Here is a 19,907-nt window from a genome sequence, read left to right on the forward strand (position 1 = left end):
GAAGGTGGCATCAATGGATATCTCTGCAGGGGCTCTTTGACCCCCGCCTCAAATTGAGGGCTTTGGCAGAGCAATGTAGGCTGCAGCCCAAGCACACCGATCTGGAAGCCACACTGAATGTCGCAATGCCAGGCAACAAGACACAGGGAGCCAGCATACTGCAGGCGCTTCATCCCAGCTGTTACCTTGTGAGCATCCATTAAGTTCATGACCAGGTCCAGGTCCCCATGCACAGGCTGGTCTTCAGCCAACTGCGGCTCCACCTTGTACAGCCAATCCACCAAAGCTTGCAGGGCGTCCATGAATTGGCCGGAGAAAAGCAATGCCTCTTCCAGTTTGTGCTGCCTGTAAAAAGGAGGGTTTCAGACATCCCAAGAGTAGCTCGTCTCCTTGTAAAATATGGAGTTGCTCTGAGCCTGGTTTGTATTTTAATGAACATGGGGTGGGAGGTGGGGAGTATGACCCTGGGGCTCTGGTTCTGACGTATCAAGGCCTCAAACGTGATCTGAGCAGAAACCAGAGTAGCTTACTTGTAAGCAATTGCCCCGACTGAATATGCCACCATCACTCCAAATACTCCTTATGCACGAAGAAATCCAGTAATCCACACATATCCGACATACAAGCAAGGTGGCCTGGTGTTTCTGGCCTCCATCTCTCTAGCATCCACATTTGTTACAAAAGCCTACCCAGGATGATGTCCTGGTGGGCGCTCACCTTTCCACAGATTTTCCGCACACTGTATCCCATTTGTCTCGGACTTCCCCAAGAAGATGATCCAGGCTTTGAGTGTCATCTGGGAACTGAGCTTTCTCCTTCAGGGCTCTTCCTGTCCGGATGGTGGTGTCATAGACAGGCTGTTTGCTACCTAGAGTTTTTTGGAACTCCTGACCGGTTTTCCAGCCAAAAAAAAAAAAAAACAAGACAAGGGAGGAAAAAAGATTTTAAAAATGATACAATATAGATATACAATACAGATTAGGCTGGTGATGAAACCAGACATAGAGAAACATCTCCCCATACCCCCTCAAATTTTAGTTTGGGAAAAGATGCTTCTCAAGGAGAGCTCAGCTGCTTCATTGCAGCAACAGCTAATGTGGTCCAGGTGGGTTGGTCTGAAGGAGCAGAACAACATCTGAGTACAATGGCACTTTTATTCATGGAAGCATTCCCTATTCATTACAGTAGTATGTAATGTAATTTAGAATCTAACTCTCTGGTCTCTCTGGACAGTCTTCCATCCTTCCGAGGTCGGTAAAATGAGTACCCAGCTTGCTGGGGGGTAAACGGTAATGACTGGGGAAGGCACTGGCAAACCACCCCATATTGAGTCTGCCATGAAAACGCTAGAGGGCATCACCCCAAGGATCAGACATGACCCGGTGCTTGCACAAGGGATACCTTTACCTTTATATGTACACTGATGATTTCTATTTCATTGTCTAAGAAAGTGTGCATGGACATGAAAGTTCACACCTTGAATATGACTTTGCTGGTCTTAAAAGGTCCCACTGGACTCAAATTTTGTTCAGCTAAGAGGCTTGTGCAGAAAGAGTGTCCCCTTGTATTTAAGATGAGCAGTACAAGGTTCCTGGCTCAATCCCAGACATACCAATTTTGTAATGCGCTTTCAATGCACTTAAGTGATTGTCTACATGTGGACTTTACTGTTTCATGCAGTAAAATCCAGTTGTAAAGTGGATTGAAAGTGCATTATTCAGTGCGTGTGAAAGCCCCACTCAGGCAAAAGGGTCTGGAAGGATCTCTCTGCTTGACTCCTTGGCTGGCCACCGGCAAGGGATCAGCTAGTAACGTCTGTCCCCGGGCAAGGCAGAAGGCATGTATATTTGATAGACAGTTCGGAGGTTCAACTGATATAAATACTGGTTGGAATGTTAAGTGTGAACAAAATTAATTTGGTGCTAATCATTTTCATAAAGGGTAAGTTCAAATAACTCATTAAGTTGTATTTGGGAGAAATGCGTCCAGAACCTCCTGGCGAATTTCTGGTGTTTAGGATGCTTCTAAGTTAGATTTGCTTGTCTATACAGGACCACTAGCATTAAAAGATGCAGTTTACTGAACAGAAGAATGGGGTGGTATCAAGACTCTGTTCTCAAATTCATGTGTTGCCATGAGCTGTATTTTAGACTGTATTTTGAAGGTATGGATATATGGTTAGGCTTTTTGTCCTGTATCTCCTGGAAAATGGTCTGGGATGAACTGCTGCCTCCCTGTCCCAAGAAGCTGAATTCTAACCTTGTGCTTAGAGAGCTGCAGCTTGATCTTGTCGGGATCATTAGAGATTTCCAGTTCAGAGTCCAGATGATTCTCCGCATCTTCCAACCAGTCAACCAGCTTCTTCCAAGCTTCGTGGAACTGCAAATTGATTCCCAAGGTAGAAAAAATGGGCTTAGAAGTAGTTTTTTAAAAGTCACCCTGAGCATCCCGTGCCAAAACTGTCTCTGAGTCCTGCCTCTTGACATCTCTCCTTTCCCCAAAAGAAAACTCCTGAGCTGGCAAAATGTCTCTCTTATCCCAGATAGCCGCTGCCCCAAATCTTTCCACTGCCTTTACCTCTCATGATTAAAGTTCTTTGGTCTGTTGAGATGTGTTCACTTACTGTCCCCTTTACATTCTTGCTCCTCTTCTGAACCTTCTCAACTATGATTCTGGCCTCTTCCTGATCTCCCCATGGCCATTTTGCTTTCCAAGCCTGGTTGATCCTTTCCTTAAATACTCCTCCGTCCTGCCTCACCTTCAGCACTCCTCCACTCCTTCCAAGTCCTCCCCCAAAAACTTCTGTGCATCACCAATCCCCTCTGCTTTTCTCACCAATCCCATTCTATAGAGTGAGAACAACATCACTTGTGCCTGTGCAGCTCCTGGCACACAGCCAGTACTCCAGCCACACCCACCAGGACAAAAGCAAGCAACGGCACCGGGTTTCTAACCTGTTTTGCCCGCTTCCGAGCATCATCCAGCGCCCGTCCTCTCTCCACTGAACGCTGGACCACCTTCTCCCAGCGCGACTGGACGCTGACCAAGAGGTTCTTGATCAAGACTACGTCCTGCTTCTGACTCATGAATTTCAACTGGTTCCCAGTTTGATCCAAACCAATAATCTGGTCCCGGTGTGCATTCACTTCATTGGCAAAGACCTGGAGAAAGGCAGTAGAGACAGTCCCCTCAGGTGCCATACAATGCAAAGAAGTACATTCGTCTAGAATGGCATATTGCCAAGAAAAGGCAGAGCTCCAGTGTAGAGAGCCAGCTTGGTTTAGTGGTTAAGAGTGCGGACTTCTAATATGGCGAGCCGGGTTTGATTCTGCACTCCCCCACATGCAGCCAGCTGGGTGACCTTGGGCTCGCCATGGTGCTGATAAAGCTGTTCTGACTGAGCAGTAATAGCAGGGCTCTCTCAGCCTCACCCACCTCACAGGTTGTGGGGAGAGAAAAGGGAAGGCGAATGTAAGCCTCTTTGAGACTCCTTTGGGTAGAGAAAAACGGCATATAAGAACCAACTCTTCTTCTTCTTCTTCTTCTAGTTCCCGCTTGCCAAGAAGCTCACTGGGTAACCTTGGGCCTATCACTGCCTTGTGGCCTAAAGTATCTCATGGGGTTGTTGTGGATATAAAATGGAGGAGGGGAGGACCACACGCACTGCCCTCAGCTCCTTGGAGGAAGAGTGACATAAAATGTACTAAACAGGCCATCTATTGGGAACCATCGCAGCAGATGGCTAGAGGCCTGGAAGACTAGGGGATTCAAATCTACATCTCTTCCAGCTAAAAGTTCCATGTATGACAAAAGGGAAAAGTGCAATCAACTTCCCAACATTGTTGGAATGACAAAAAACACTGTGACTGTGGTAGGAAGCTGCTGCAGACTGAAGTGGCTGGGCAAGACTTAAGTCCAGGAGCAAGTTAAAGACAACAAGATTTCCAGGGTGTAAGCTTTGACAGATTCAAAGTCCCTTTTGTCAGATACTTGAGCTTTGACTAGAAATCTTGCTGGCCTTTAGGATGCTCCTGGACTTGAAACTTTCTCCTGTACTGCAGACCAGCCTGGTCACCCACTTGAAAGTGTCTGTAGAAGTTTCTATATCCCAATACAAAGGCTGGCAAATATCCTCATTGGCAGTCAAGCTAATATTAGAAACACACCTAGTCCTTATTCCTCCAAAGAAAATGATTGAACTGTAGAACTAGAAACGGAAGCTCACAAAAATCCTCAGCCTGTTTCTAACCTTTCAGCCAAATGCAAGTCAAACAGCACCTCCAGCTCCACTTTCGGAAAGGAGTGCTGGGTGCCATTACCTTGTGTTCTTCTATTTGGGAGAGCACGGTGCTAAGAATGAGGCTGGGTGACGGGGCGACGTTCAAGCTCTGCTCGGCAAGAGTCAGCCAGTTGATGAAGTCCTGGAGGGAATTCTGGAACTCCGTGGCCAAGTTGAGCGCCTCTTCCAGCTTGGACTGAGGAGAAAAGGTGGCAGAGTGAGAAACAGATGAACGGGAGTTCACAAATCGGTCACACTGGTTGTCTTTCTGAAGAGGGCTTCCTCCATTCAATCTGAGTGCATGTCCTGCTGCCCGAGGTGTGTTTTTTTTTTCTTAACAGGGGAACCCTCTCCCTTTGGAAGCACCCAGAGAACTATGCTGTCGGTTCACTGAGCAAAATCTAGCTGCAGTCCTGAAGAACGCTTTCCCATCGAAGATACTGGTGGCACGCCATACAAATGAGATATTGTGCTCACAAACACATGAAACTGCCTTAAACCAAATCAGCCCATCAAGGTCTGTCTATCTATCCTACCAGCAGTGTCTCTTCTGAGTCTCAGAGAGAGGTCTTTCACATCAACTGGAGATAGCAGGGATTGACCTTGGGACTTTCCATATGGAAAGTTTCCTTATTATGCTGAGCCAAACCCTTGGTCCATGAAGGTCATTACTTTCTCCTCTGCCTTTAAGATCACAGAATCATAGAGTTGGACCTCCTGGGTAATCTAGTCCAGGGGTAGTCAACCTGTGGTCCTCCAAATGTTCATGAACTACAATTCCCATGAGCCCCTGCCAGCATTTATAGTCCATGAACATCTGGAGGACCACAGGTTGACTGCCCCTGATCTAGTCCAACCCCCTGCACTATGCAGGATACTCACAACCCTATTGCTCATCCACTGTAACCTGCAACCCCCCTTGAACCTTCACAGAATCAGCCTCTCCGCCAGATGGCCATCCAGCCTCTGTTTAAACATTTCCAAAGATGGAGAACCCACCACCTCCCAATGTTGTTAACTGGGGATTCCAGGAATCGAACCTGCGGCTTTCCACATGCCAAATGGATGTTCTGCCACTGAGCCATGCACCTTTCCTTGGGAGAAAAAGCAATGATTGGAGTGGAGTTTCTTGGCCACCATGTCTAGCTTTCTCTTTTATTGTTACCAACCTCTCAGTAGGATGGCAAAGATACCTGTGGTCCAGACTGGCAAGTCAGGTAAGAGCTGAAATGGGTTTCTGTTTCTTCTTAGCTTCCAAAATTGTGCTCTGTCCCAGCCCTTAAATTAAGTACTGCATGCTGACTACAGCTAGACTTTCCCCTCTTCCAACTCAGACTCTTTCTGAAATGTCAGTCTTTTCCCAGTTAATACCACCATCACAAATACCACCCAAGTTCTAACATCTCCTGCATGAAGCAGGGGCTCTGTATCTTGACCACGGTTTGTGAACCTGGATTTGTCTGCTGCTCAGCCCTTCGTATTTGGTTGCTGGTGCTCTTTTGTGACTTCCAACTTTGACTTGGACTATGCTTAGGCTTTGGTTTGTGTGTGTGTGTGTGTGTGTGTGTGGGGTGTTTACAAAACATTCTCCTTCCTTCTCTTATAGGGGTCAGAGACTGATGGAACTGTGGCTCAGCACCAGCTTTGCATGCAAAAAGTCCTGGATTCAACCCTGGCTTCTCCTATTTCCAGGTGTTTGGGGGGAAAGATGGTTCTTTGCCTGAGACTCTTGGATTGCTGTTCCAGTCAGAGGAGACAATCTTGAGCTAAATGCACAAGGGCCTAACTGAGCATGGACAGACAGGGGACTGTGGTTCCTCTGGAGGCTGATTCGACCAGCACTCTTGTAAGCACAGTAATTTGGTGGGGCAGTTCTAACTCTACACACCTACCTTTCTTTCCTCCATCTTTGTACTGATGAGGCCCCATTTCTGTTCCAGGAGGGCTACGCTTTGCTCCGTCTTCGATCCGGATCCAGAGTCATCCCGACTCAGAAGCATCAGCCGCCCCTTCGCCAAGAGCTGGCTGTAGACCTCCTCGTTGGTTTTAAACTGGGCATAGAGCTCCTACAGCAAAGAATTGTCAAGAGCACGTCACACAAGAATGGCTTCTAGAGACATGTTACATATTTGAGCATACAAAGCCCCCATCACTGATTTCTTTTGTCTGGGCCCAGTATACCCAAGGGACCGCCTCTCCACCTACACCCCTCAAAGAGCCTTGCGCTCTACTACATCCAACCTCCTGGTGGTCCCTGGCCCCAAGGAAGCCTGCTTGACCTCAACCAGGGCCAGAGCTTTCTCCATTCTGGCCCCCACCTGATGGAACGAGCTCCCAGAGGATATCAGGGCTCTGACAGTTCCACAGGGCCTGCAAAAGGGAGTTCCTCCGCCAGGTATTTGGTTGAGGTCGACCCAAATAACCGCTTCCAATTGGCCCCCAAGCCCTCCTCCCCTACGACTGACACTAATCGGCTTTACCCACTGGGTCTCAGTAAGAGCTGAGCTGAGGCTCTTGCAATTTCTATTTTATAATGTTATTGTTATGATCTTCTTAATTTATTATTGTTATAATGTTATTACTATTATCACCTGTTACCATATGTTATCTGTATCTTTTCCTGTTTTCTGTAAACCGCCCTGAGCCCTCGGGGAGGGCAGTATATAAATATAATAAATAAATAAATATGCAATCATGCCAACCATTTTTTGCCAATTACAGCGTTCACGCATGTCCTCAAATACTATACACGAATGATGCTTTTATATTCTTTGTCTTATTGCACAGAGCAATTTCATTTTACTTTTTTTTCTGCCAGAAGCTATGATTTTGTCTGTTCTCAGTTGGGCAAAACTTCAGTTTATGAAGGAAGTGTTTATGCCTGCCTGACTCTGCTCATTAGCCAAGCCAGCACCCTCTTACCCTGCCAAGCATCCTGATACTGACTCTGTTTCTGTTACAGTAATTTTAAACAGCCTTTCCAACAACCCCTAATTTTGAACTTCCCCTTTCCACTTCCGTTTGATGGACCCCTTCACTCTGGATAGCAATCAAGTAAGCCCAGTTGGCTTGAGAGCTAAGCAGAGTTGACCAAGGCCAGCACTTAGATGGGAGACCACCAAGGAAGAGTGGGAAGGCAGTGTAATCTTCAAACCCAACTATGGGCCCACCACTTGTAAGTACAAATCATGCAAAGTGACCTGGACATTTTCTTCCAAGACAAGCTGGCTCATTATGAGGCCACCCCGAAACCACACGTATTGTCCGTGGGATGCAACTGTGCAAATCCAGCTTCTGCTCCCATTTTCATCACTTAATGATTTTAACTTCTTACATTCAGACCAACAGACACTCCCACCCACCACCCTGGGCTAAACAGGAGCATAGGAGTCTTATTTCACTAGAGTTGCTGATTTCCTGTCCTCAAGCAATCAATCCTCTCTGGCTCTAACCAAGCCCCCTTGCATCCTGACTCTCAGGGATTCCCCATTCCTGATCATATCTGACAAAGGGAGCTCTGACTCTTAAAACCTGGCACCCTGGAAATCTTGTTGGTGCACCTGGATTCAAATCCTGAAGTTGTAGGTTCCCACCTTCTTGAACTCTCATAGAATCACATAATTGGAAGGGACCTCCTGGGTCATCTAGTCCAACCCCCTGCACTATGCAGGACACTCACTCACAACCCTATTACTCATCCACTGTAACCTGCCACCCCCTTAAGCCTTCACAGAATCAGCCTCTCTGTCAGATGGCTATCCAGCCTCTGTTTAAAAAATTCCAAAGATGGAGAACCCACCACCTCCCAAGAAAGCCTGTTCCACCGAGAGACTGCTCTAACTGTCAGGAACTTCTTCCGGGTGTTGAGACAGAATTTTCTTTTCACCTGTCCATGTAAAGTCTTTTCATGCTGTGTTAACAATGAGGCAAGGGTCAATGCAGCAACTGCAACTCACCATATGGGCACTGAGTTGTTCCCGGGCTGTTTCCGGCAGCCCGCCTGTTGGTTTGGAGGCCGACAGCTGGCTCTCCATCCTCGTGAGCCATAGAAGGAAGTCTTCAATTTCACCATGGAAACCCTGAGCCTGTAAAAGAATGCAGAGCGCATCATGGACCATGTCTCGATTTGAACATCAGCATCCCATCTCTTCCTGGGAGCTTCAAGGCAAGGGAAAGACTCTAAGAGGAGAGGAAAAGATATATATCTTGAAAAAGCAACATAAAACACACTGTCAAGTGAAAATATCATCCCAGCCTCTTCACAGTGGGCCTTTAACAGCTATTAAGGAATATTAAATGTCCTTTGAATATGACACTGTTAAGATTGAGATTCCTATCATGGTTTCTAAATGTGAGCCTATGTTGGCTTGCTAAGTTTTAAAGATATCCCTCCCGGTCCCCTCCCCACCTACACACTCTGTAAATCTGTTCCTTGACCTGTTGATCTCTAAGCGACCTTATCTCAGTCAAAGATCTGTGCCATCCTTATCTTTCAGAAAAAAGTGTAGCAGGTTTGTTTTCCTTCTGTCCCTCTTATGAATGTAGGATGCAATCTAAACACAGGGCGGAGTGAATTATTTTTGAGAACAGAATCGGATGAATTCTTTTCTAAATACCAAGCCCTGACCTCTTTTATCTTGTCTTCTTATCCTATAAAAGAAGAACTTTGTATCTGTTCTTTATGCCAGCTTGTTAGTGATGTCTGGGCACGCTGACAAGCTTGCATAAGAATGATCATTCTTAATAAAACCGCTTGCTTCATTAGTGAGAAGCTTTGGCCGAATCTTTTTCTCTCCCAGACTGAACTCAGGAAAGGGGGGGGGGAGTACACTAGAGTTTTGAAAACTCCTCTAACACCAGCTGAGCACTGGCCATCAAAAGTCACTAGAAAGACCCTAACAAATTTCTGAGGACTCTGTCCCCAACAATAGTTGGTTCCCCCCAAAAACGCCAAATTACTAGACTGTGGCTGAGTATACTCATGCGGGAGACATTCCCTGGTTAACACTGACAAGAAATAAGTCATGCTGAAAGAGCACGTCCATCCAGGTGAACTGCAGAGGCCAAGGCCTCGTGCCGGATCATGGTGGCCCACCTGCTGAAGAGTCATTTGCAACTGCTGTTCTCGTTCCTCTGTCTTCTGCAGGACGGACTCCCAACACGCATTCATCATCTCCAGCCGGTTCCGGAGGCTGCTGGCATCGTCTCCCGCGCTGGATTCCAGGAGCTCGTTGCCAGCTCTGTTTACTGTCTCCACCGTGGCTTGGTGGGCCAACACGTCATTTTTCAGCACCTTCGCATGGCATCAGGAGCAGAGGAGGAAACAAGATATGCTTTAAAGCTGTGGACACCCTTTTGAAGGCAGATGAATAACCCTCCGACCCTCATAAGTTGGCGCCTCAGGACTCTAATTTTGAGAATGTCAAGAAACAATCCTTTTTTTCAAGAGACCCATCTCTGCTGCTTCCCGAACACTGCAGCTCAAGCATGCGAACTCAGGACCAAGGACAAGTGAAGACAATATATGAGCTTAACCATAAATACTGTCTCTGGTGGGGGCCAGTCATTCTTGCTACCATGCCTTGCATGTCCCAGTAAAGGATGTCACCTGCGTCGCTAATGAAGCAAATACTTATCAGAGTTATCTGCTGTATGATCTAGGATGCTGTTTGTGAAATATCACCTGCCCTTCTCTTAAGCAAGATGCGGCACAGCTGTCCTATCACAGCAGAAAGGAGATGAGGGAGCTCTAACAAAGGAGAGGGCTAGCTCTTGGGGGACACTGTGGGCAGAGAGGCAAGGAGAGGCCTTATGCTTAGCCAGGCTTGCCTTCCTTGACTGGCAGCAGCTCTCCCAGATCTTTCTGTCGAGGCCTCTTGAAGCAGGGATGTCAAGGACCTAGGAACAGGCACAAGAACAGCCAGCATCCTATTGCTAAGTGGAAGCCGCACAAAAGACAGTTGCACTTACATGATGCTTTGCCAGCTCCACCTCAATGACCTTCGGATCGCCGTTGATGGGCCTCTGAGCATCCAGCAGCTCTTCTGTGTGCGTCAGCCAGGCCACCAGTTCGGCCAACGCATGCTGAAACTGGCCGAGGGCCAACAAGGCGCCTTCCAACTTGTGCTGTTTGTGGAAGACAAAGAAGAGCAATTTTTGCTCCATCTTTTGATTATCATCACCACCGTCGCAAAGGACGCTTTATAATTTACAAACTATTACAGGCATAACTGGGGCCTTTGCTCTTATGGAGGATTCCAATAATTTCTCGTTTCCATCCGTGCCTGAGAAAAAGAGGCAGATCATTCTCCTTCCCATGAATCTGTGCATGTTGCATCAGGCAATACAGATTCCAGCAGTCTGTAGCATTCTGTCATGTGCCCTTTTTAATCAAGGCACCCAAGGTGATTTCTGTCACCTAGCTAATAGTATTTGAGCTCTAACTCGGAAACTCATCATTAACCAGTCTGTAACTTCTGCTTATGCCTGGCAAAGTCTGCATGTTCTCAACTGTATCATTAATATTTCAAGACACTTCAGTTTTTAACCACCACCAGGTATATTCAAAACCTGGGCCGGTTTCAGAACACTTCCCACGTACAAAGGTATTTAATGCTTACATATTATATAGTTCTTGAGATGCAACATACCCCCTATATAGTACTTTAAAGCAGGGGTAGTCAACCTGTGGTCCTACAGATGTTCATGGACTACAATTCCCATGAGCCCCTGCCAGCAAATGCTGGCAGGGGCTCATGGAGATTGTAGTCCATGAACATCTGGAGGACCACAGGTTGACTAAAGGTAAAAAAGGTAAAGGTATCCCCTGTGCAAGCACTGGGTCATGTCTGATCCTTGGGGTGATGCCCTCCAGCGTTTTCATGGCAGACTCAATACGGGGTGGTTTGCCAGTGCCTTCCCCAGTCATTACCGTTTACCCCCCAGCAAGCTGGGTACTCATTTTACCGACCTCGGAAGGATGGAAGGCTGAGTCGACCTTGAGCCGGCTGCTGGGATCGAACTCCCAGCCTCATGGGCAGATGGCTTCAGACAGCATGTCACTGCCTTACCACTCTGCGCCACAAGAGGCTCTACAGGTTGACTACCCCTGCTTTAAACTATCCTCAATTTAGATTCAAATCCTAACCCAGAGGGGAAATGATCCTGTCCATGACCAGGTAGATTCCAAGCCAACCCTATTAAATCTCCTTATATTGACTGCTGTTTCCTGTACGATATCACATAATTGAACAGTCATCATCTTCCCTGTAGTAATTATTTCCTGCAATAACTGCTCTGTTTCCAATAAAACCTTGTTTACTTTGGTTTAAGGCAAAAACTGCAAAAGAAAACGATGAACAGGAAATGGTTTAGTATGAAAACAGAAGAGGCCTGCAACGACACATTTGTGAGCCCTCTTTCTTCTCTGTTTTGTCATCCCTCTCCTTATCCATTCTGCGAATGTGCAGACTATATGATCTGGATTACTCTAATGACTCTAAAAAAGGCACTCCTGCATCAAAGTACAGTTTTATCATTATTCTTTGTTTCTATCGTCTCAGAGGGAATAATTATATCTGTGATGAATTGCTTCTTGGCGCTTTGTTAACCCACCGTTCACGAGGCGCTGATAACCCCTCCTGCTCCATACGAACCCACTGGCTATGCTTCCCCAGAGAAAGCTGGCTTTTAACTGAGTTCACTGAATTGCTTAATACACCACCTTAAGGTTAGGTGTGGCTACCCACGCATCATCGCCCCTGACCCATTTCTGATTTTGCAGAGTTAAAAGAATGTACGCCTAGTTTTATTTACCCATTTATTAAGTGACTTGCATTTAGTGATTTCCGCTGGCCTACTGTGGAGTTTTGAAAACCTAAAGAGAGCTGCAACTGAACAAGAAATAAAATCTAGGTACAATCCTTTCTGTCACTCCCCCCGCCCCAATTTCTCCTCCCTTAAAAAGAATAACTGCTATTCTTACTTTCTTTCCTTTTCCCTTGGCTCTCTTCAGATTCTCTTAATTCCACTAGGAAAGCTGTTCTTATATCCCCCCAATTAAACCCAAGGCTCTTCTTTTGTTCCTATCTGCTTTTTAAATCTTTTCTAGGATTCATGGTAAGAAAACAAGTTTTCCTTCTGTAAATTATATTCATCCATCCGTGCAATGTCACACAGGGTGTGGGAGGAGAGTCTCACAACAGTAGATCACAAGAAAAGGAATCTGCAATCTACAGATCCGATGCTGATACTCCACATGCACCAATCAGAGCACTTAAAATATAAACACAATACCAGTGTTTTGGCATGTTCACGAACAACTCTGTGAATTATTAAGATGGGTAAGAATTATCAATTTATTTAGCTCATCTTGAATCAATATTGGTTTATACAGGATTTCTGTTTCCTCTTAATCACATTAATTTATTCTGTAAATTAATCAGATCATTTTATCTGGGGAAAATTCTATGCCTTTTTAAAGCCCATCGTCAATTTCCCCTTAAACCATTATTCATCTGAATAGTCTAACATTCTGCATGGCTCATGGTAGATTACATGACATTAAACCAGGGGTAGTCAAACTGCGGCCCTCCAGATGTCCATGGACTACAATTCCCAGGAGCCCTTGCCAGTGTTCGCTGGCAGGGGCTCCTGGGAACTGTAGTCCATGGATATCTGGAGGACTGCAGTTTGACTACCCCTGCATTAAACAAACTGATCAAGAGGTTCCAAGCACACTTTAACAGAGGCAACTAAGGGCTAACTCATCCTGTGTTTCAAGTGTCTTGTTTGGAAGATAAGGTGGTTTAGAGCAGCCATTCTCAACAGGAGCCATATGGCCCTCTGGGGTACATTGAGTATAGTTAGTTCATTCTTAGCTTAGGCCTTTTTTAGCCTGGCTCATTGTGCAAGTGGCCAGCCTACTGCAAGGGGCCCCGGAACCAGAGAAGAGCTCCTGAAAGGGCCATGACCCACAAAAGGCTGCGAACGGCTGGTTTAGAATTGTTATCGATGAAAAACGGTAGCTCATCAGTAAGCCAGTCTCTGTTGGAGCACCTAGAGGAACGGTCGCTGCATTTTATTCCCTACTTTTCCCATCAGGACAGCATCCTCTTGCAATGGCAGAGAGAGTGAGTGAGGAAAAGATCTCAGAAAGGCCAGTGAGGGGAGAACATGGGGAGACGACAGAGAGGACGTTCTCCTGAATGGAGGCTCTGGCTCTTCCCCTTGACTCTGAATGCAACTTCTGGGGGCCTCAGGAGCAGCACCTGCAGTGGCTGCCACTGCTCTCCTCTAACGGGATGGCAACTGGAAACTCCACCCTACACCCCTCCCCGGACCAAGAAGGCCCCAACTGAAACCAGGGAACTCTCACGCTGCCAACAAAACTACTTCTCCTGCCTAAATCGCTCTATCACTCACAGCAAGAGCCATTTTAAGAACTCTCTCTAATGACAGGCATTCATTTTCTGCTTTGAAGTTCTAATTTGCTGAATCTATAAGCTTCAATTCCCACCTGTCCAGGGCTGCTGGGTTCTTGGGCTGCCCACCTTCTGCAGCCCCCCCCCGCCCCCCCGGGGGATTGCCGTACCTGCCTGTGGGCTATTTTCTCCCCCAAGTTCTCCCACAGATGCTTCAGTTCCGTCAGCGGTTCCCTGATGATGTCCCGATCGGTCTCGTCGGTAGCTTTTTTGAGCATCAGCTCCCCCTGATGATTCAGTTTCTCCATCTCAATTTGCTGCTGGTACACTTCCATTTTAAATTCCTGCCAAAGGAGGAGAAAGTCAGGGGGGAACTTTTTTTTTGGTAACCATTATTATTATTATATCCATAATGCAATACTAATCAATCAATGAGCAATGCATGTAGACATCATACTTTCTCTAAAGCTCAGTGAGAGCAACAGGCCATAAATACAGGAGAGAGAAGACAGTCTAATTCACAGTACAGTGAGCCAAGCTGAATATAAATGAGCAAATTCCACCCCCCGGCACTGGAAGTGTCCCCGGATGCCCGTCTGGTCCAGTCCACACCTTCATCTCGTTCAGCTGCTCTTTGACGGTGTTGAGGTCGGTGCCCACAGGCGGCATGTTGCAGAGTTTAATCACCGTGTTGTCCAGCCAGTCGAACATAGCCTGAAAATGAGCATAGCCACAAAATGGAGAAAAAACAGCTGGCTGTCACCCTGTCAAGGCATGGCAAACCTGCACTAGAGATGGAACCGGCTGACACAGTTTGAAGCAGTAGATTCCCCCCCACCCCCAATCTTAACCTATTTGCAAAGGGATATTGCTAGCCTGAATTCACTAGAGCTGGGAGAAAACAACTCTGTTAAGAGAAACAAAAGGCCCGCATCTACTCTAGCAAACAGGGCAACACTCCCACTTTCCCAGTATACTTGGAAGCACACTGCCTCTGACTATGGAGGTTCCATTGAGCTTGCACAGCTCATAACTGCTGCTAAACTAATTCTGACGAAATCAGCTTTGTGCCCGTGGTGCTCCCCTGGTGCCTGATGCAATTTGGGGGGGGGGGGGCATTGCGACAGAAACCCTACTGCCTTCAACACATCAGCCTACGTTTTGCATGCATTCCCCATCCCCCGGCCACCCTTCGTTACCTGCAATGTGTCCTGGTACTGCACTGCCGACTGCATGGCCTCCTCTAGCCTCTCCAGCCTCTCCTTCCAGGTTTTGTTCAGGTTTTCCCAAGCACTGTTCATCTGCAAGGGCAAAGAGGGATTTGGAGGCAAGCCCAGAACCCGGAGGGCAAGGGAGCATCGAGCGGCCAACCCACTTCAGCCGGAAAACTCACTGGAGCAATCTCCCTAGGCTACCTGCTTTCTCAGTACATGAAAAGAGTTACCTGGGAAGGCCCTTTCTGGTGACCCTGAAGACTCCTCTTGACTTCCAGGAGTCCTCCAGCACTCTCTTGCAAAACGTTCTCCATGGAAGGAGAAGGGGCAGTGATTGCCTGGTGTGCTTTGATCTTTTGGCCATCTCAATGGCAGATGGGATGAATGGCAGGGGGTGCATGGGCAGGGGGTGCATGCTTTCTTGCCTCCTGCCCTCCCAGCCCCAAACAAGACACTGCACAAAAAGGCATTTGCACTGGGACTGGCGTACCCACATGGGGTCTCCTCTGAATGACAATTTGTGCAAAGCATGGCTGCTCTGCATGGGTCTGGGGGAAACAAAGCACCTCCTCACAGGAGAATGCACCTGGCCCAGGAATGCCCTTGGGTGCAGCAGAAATCAGCAGAGACATTTCCACTCACCTCATCGATGCTCTTCTTCACTTCTGGTTTTTCGGTCTCACCGCAGGCGAAAATCAGGTCGGCCCCCAAGATCCGGATGAATTCCAGTTCTTCGTGCAAACTGTCTGTTTCCTCCTTGATTGTCTGTAGGGAACATCAGAGCAGCAGAAGGCAATTTAATACTGAAACTTTGCTGTGAGAACAACTATACACTATGACAACCAGCCCATGTTTCTTCATGGGGTAATTAATTTATACGGAAAGAAGAACACAAGCTCTGGCATGACTTACTCAACTACAAGGACAGGCAACGACTGGAATTACTGAACAGAGATTTCACAGAGCTGCTGAAGAAGCCATTAAGTGTGGAAACTTATTCTGCTATTTTATTTATCTATTTATTTGGATTTTTATACCGCCCATTCTTTACATCTCTTTTGAATACTCCATCTTGATCTATTATGCGGAAGGCGCTCTCCAATGCCTTTGAGTTCAAGGGAGCTTAGTATAATCAGAAGAAACTAACCTGCCCTTTACCAAGCAGTCTTAACATGGAATATGGAAATTGCAAAAGAAAGTCTCGGGAGGGAGATTCAGGTGGGTCTGTAGCAGAAGAGCAAAATTTGAGTCCAGCACCATTGAAAGACCAACAAGATAGCCACAGGATAAGCTGGAAGTCAAAGCTTGATTCTTGAATAATTAGGAAACATTGCTGGTCTTTAAGGTGCTGGTGGACTCAAGACTCAGGTGGGATCCCTGTTCCGAGAGAAGGTAACATCTTCAAGACATCCTTGGATGGAAGATTTCTTTCCTTTGTATTTAAGCAATCCTTGGGGGAGTCATGTAATGTTAGTGATCACTGCAGTCCCAGAAACAGAATCACACAGAGCTGGGAGAGACCACAAAGGGCCATCCAGTCCAGCCCGCCACCTTCCCAGGGACCTAAAAATCATACCCTCCTGACAGGCGCTCCTCCAATCTCCTCCTAAGAACTTCCGGCAAAGGAGACTTCACCATCCTCCGAGGCAGCATGTTCCATCTTCAAACAGCCCTCCCCATCAGAAAATGCTTTCTAATATTTAAGTTGATTCTCTTTCCCTGTAATTTGAATCCAATGCTTCTAATCCTTGTCTTTAAAGCTGCAGTAAATAAGTTGGCTCCTTCTTCAACATGTCTCCCTTTTACACAGCAAAATCAGAGTCCAGTAGCACCTTTGAGACCAACAAAGATTTATTCAAGGCGTGAGCTTTCAAGTGTGCGCACTCTTATTCCTATGATCTCTGTTTCATTGAGGAAGTGTACATGCACTTGAAAGCTCACGTCTTGAATAAATCTTTGATGGTCTTAAAGGTGCTATTGGACTCTGATTTTGTTGTGCTACTTCAGACCAACATGGCTCTCCACTTGAATCTACCTTTTACATGCCGTATTTGCCGGCGTATAAGACGACTGGGCGTATAAGACGACCCCCCAACGTTTCTACTCAAAATATAGGGGCTTTTTGCACGCCTTCAAAATAGCACAATGGTTGCCAATTGAAAACGCTACTGATTTGCTGTTTTGCACAACGTCGTCGACAATCTGCCACACACCTGAAACCAATCTGCAAAAAGCGCTTCCTTGTAGCGCTTTCAGGGAAATACCCAAAAGTGGATTCACCCTCTGGAAAGCGATACACTCCTGCAACCAATCTGCAACACTAGCGAAAAAGACCTGTGCGTTAACATTGTTGCGGTTTCTACAAAGTCCCTCCCCCTGGCTCTCTTCTCTGATCTTCCGGCGAAGCGATCGCCATTTTTTTTTTCTCCGAGCGAGCGGGGATAAAAGCACCAGCGAGCCTCTTTCAGTTTAGAGGCTTCCCCGGCTTCAGTCCCTCCCCTTCAGTCACTAAGCACACTTCAGTCACTAAGCACACTACTAAGCAGTCACTTTATTTTTTACACATTCATTCAGCCGAAAATTGGGCCCGTGAGAGGGGGGGGGGGATTTTTTTTTTTCCACTCAGAGGGAGCGTGGCAATGATCAAATGACAGCTCAAACACACCAGGCAGCTGGATGGGTCTCTCTGTTGCAACGAATTAACACAGATTCGTTACAATGGGTCTGTTTTTTTTTAAAAAAAACCTTTCTTAAAGGGAAAGGGGCTGTTTGGGAGCATGCTAATGGCTGCCCATTGGCTGCTTGACGGCCAGGGACGGGACGAGCTCGGCAATAGCGCTTCCTTTCTAGCGATTTCTGCCGAGACCGGAAGCCTGTGGGAAACGCTACAAAACGCAACTGGATTCCACTACAAAGGCAGGTATGCATAACGACGAATTCCACTATTTTAAATGGCGATTTTTCATTCAGTGACCAATTTGCTACAAAGATCCCGGTGCGTAAAGCCCCATAGAGTTTGTTACATTACATTACAGTACTATGGGCAGCTATTTCTATCCCAACTGAAGTGCACCCGGCGTATAGGACGACCCCCTCACTTGGAGGCATGTTTTTCAGGGGGGAAAAGTAGTCTTATACGCCAGCAAATACTGTAGTTAAACACAGCTGTTCTATCTTCCGTTGCCCTCCTCTTCTCCGAGCTACACACAGCCAACTCTCTCAGCCTCTCCTTGTAAGGCATGGACTACAACCCCTCAACCACCCTAGTCACCCTTTGATGAACACATTCCAACACGGCAATATTCTTCTTGAACTGCAGCACCCAGAATTGGACACGATATTCCAAATGAAGTCTACCCAATGCAGAATGGCGTGACACTATAGCTTCCTTATCATAATGTTGGCTCATATTCAACTTATTGTCCATCACAGGGGTAGTCAAATTGCGGCCCTCCAGATTTCCGTGGACTACAATTCCCAGGACTCCCTGCCAGCTTTTGTTGGCAGGGGCTCCTGGGAATTGTAGCCCATGGACATCTGGAGGGCCGCAGTTTGACTACCCCTGGTCCATCAGAATGCCTAAGTTCCTTTCACATGTACTGCTATCAAGCCTGGTACCTGCATCTTATATTGATGCAACTCATTATGATTGTGAAACTTTACACTTTACACTTGTCCCTAGGAAAATACACTTTGTGGGCTATGGACCAATTTTCTAATCTATCCAGGGCTCCTTGCATAGTAGTCCTTTCCTCTGGAGTATTAGCCACCCCACCCAATTTAGTGTCCTCTGAAAATCTGATCAATGCCCTTTTGCATTTGTAAAATTAACAATGGACGGTGCAAAACTCTTTCTCCTGAAGCAGAATTGGTCTCCTGAAGCAGAAGTGTCCTTCTTTGCCCTCCTTACCTCTGCGGCTTCCACCTGCTGCTTGATGATGGATGGGTCAATCCCTGGGCTCTCCAGGTCATGGACAATGTCCTGGGTATCTCGGATGGTGGTCAGGAGGGCAGCCATGTCATACCAGAACTTCTCTGCCAGTTCCAGGACATCCAGGAATTTGATCTCACGTTCCTCAGCCCGAGCTTTGATGTCTTCCCAGAAAAACACCATCTGATCCAATTTATCCTGGATTTCTGAAAGGGTAGAAAGGAGGACAACATCACAAAACTTGACAAAAATGAGGTTCTCTATCAGAAAAGAACCATTCAGAAACAGGAGTCTCCCATCACCACAAAACACATACAGGAATCTACTGAATAAGAGATCTCCAACACAAAGGAAACCATGCAGGGATGTGCTGAATCAGTGTGGCATATGGAAAGAACACGCACACAAGATTCCCAAGCACGTCCAGGCTCCGCCATCTTTACCTTTTGCTGCCAGGTCCTTGTCTGCCCCTTGGGATCGCCCAATCAATTCTTCCCCACGGCGTTTCAGGGCTTCGAAGGATGGCTGCAGCTTCTCCAGTTCCATTGTGGCATTTTTATTGTCGCTGATGCACTCCCGGATCTTCTCCACCTCGGCTGGGATCAGCGGGGGCATGCGCAGGCGGGAGGAGAGGGTCTCCAATGTCTCCAGCATGGGCTCGATCTTGTCATGGAACTAAAGGGAAGAAGGGATCATTCGCGAGCAAGCGGTGGAGATGACACATCACAGCACATACCTGTGGGGATGCGCCACAGCGGTTTTGAGGTTCAATGGTGGCTTCAGAGGCAGCACACCTTCAGACATTCCGCTTTAATGGACACAGAGCTCTGGAACTGTGCCTCAAGGTCCTTGGCAGTATCGCTTAAGGAAAATAATTCCACAAGAGTGCTCCCTTCTGCCCCTCTGCATTTGGAACTCTCTCCATAGGAAGGCTTGCTTGGCCCCTGCTGCTGCCATCTTCCACCAGTGGATGAAGCCTGTTTTGCTTGTTTAGCATCCCCTCAGTGATCCCTCCTCCCTTCATTACATTTTACATTTTACATGTTATTTTTATGTTTCTC

General features: G+C 46.9%; 1 protein-coding gene across 24 annotated transcripts in view; it reads right to left on the bottom strand.

Moving 5' to 3' along the window:
- MACF1 (microtubule actin crosslinking factor 1) overlaps window positions 1-19,907 on the bottom strand; it is a 350,067-nt gene that overhangs the window by 26,493 nt on the left and 303,667 nt on the right. For all 24 annotated transcript variants that reach the window (XM_077337346.1, XM_077337347.1, XM_077337345.1 and 21 more), the window contains 15 exons: window positions 19,290-19,521; window positions 18,826-19,052; window positions 15,558-15,680; window positions 14,901-15,002; window positions 14,314-14,415; window positions 13,872-14,045; window positions 10,250-10,405; window positions 9,375-9,572; window positions 8,236-8,364; window positions 6,172-6,345; window positions 4,320-4,475; window positions 2,955-3,161; window positions 2,260-2,379; window positions 718-887; window positions 186-345 (listed from right to left, as the gene is read on the bottom strand). In XM_077337346.1, coding sequence (XP_077193461.1) covers window positions 186-345; window positions 718-887; window positions 2,260-2,379; window positions 2,955-3,161; window positions 4,320-4,475; window positions 6,172-6,345; window positions 8,236-8,364; window positions 9,375-9,572; window positions 10,250-10,405; window positions 13,872-14,045; window positions 14,314-14,415; window positions 14,901-15,002; window positions 15,558-15,680; window positions 18,826-19,052; window positions 19,290-19,521 — 2,430 coding nt within the window. The remainder of the gene's footprint in view (window positions 1-185; window positions 346-717; window positions 888-2,259; window positions 2,380-2,954; window positions 3,162-4,319; window positions 4,476-6,171; window positions 6,346-8,235; window positions 8,365-9,374; window positions 9,573-10,249; window positions 10,406-13,871; window positions 14,046-14,313; window positions 14,416-14,900; window positions 15,003-15,557; window positions 15,681-18,825; window positions 19,053-19,289; window positions 19,522-19,907) is intronic.

The sequence above is a fragment of the Paroedura picta genome, chromosome 5 (assembly GCF_049243985.1).
Source record: "Paroedura picta isolate Pp20150507F chromosome 5, Ppicta_v3.0, whole genome shotgun sequence".
Lineage (NCBI taxonomy): Eukaryota > Metazoa > Chordata > Lepidosauria > Squamata > Gekkonidae > Paroedura > Paroedura picta.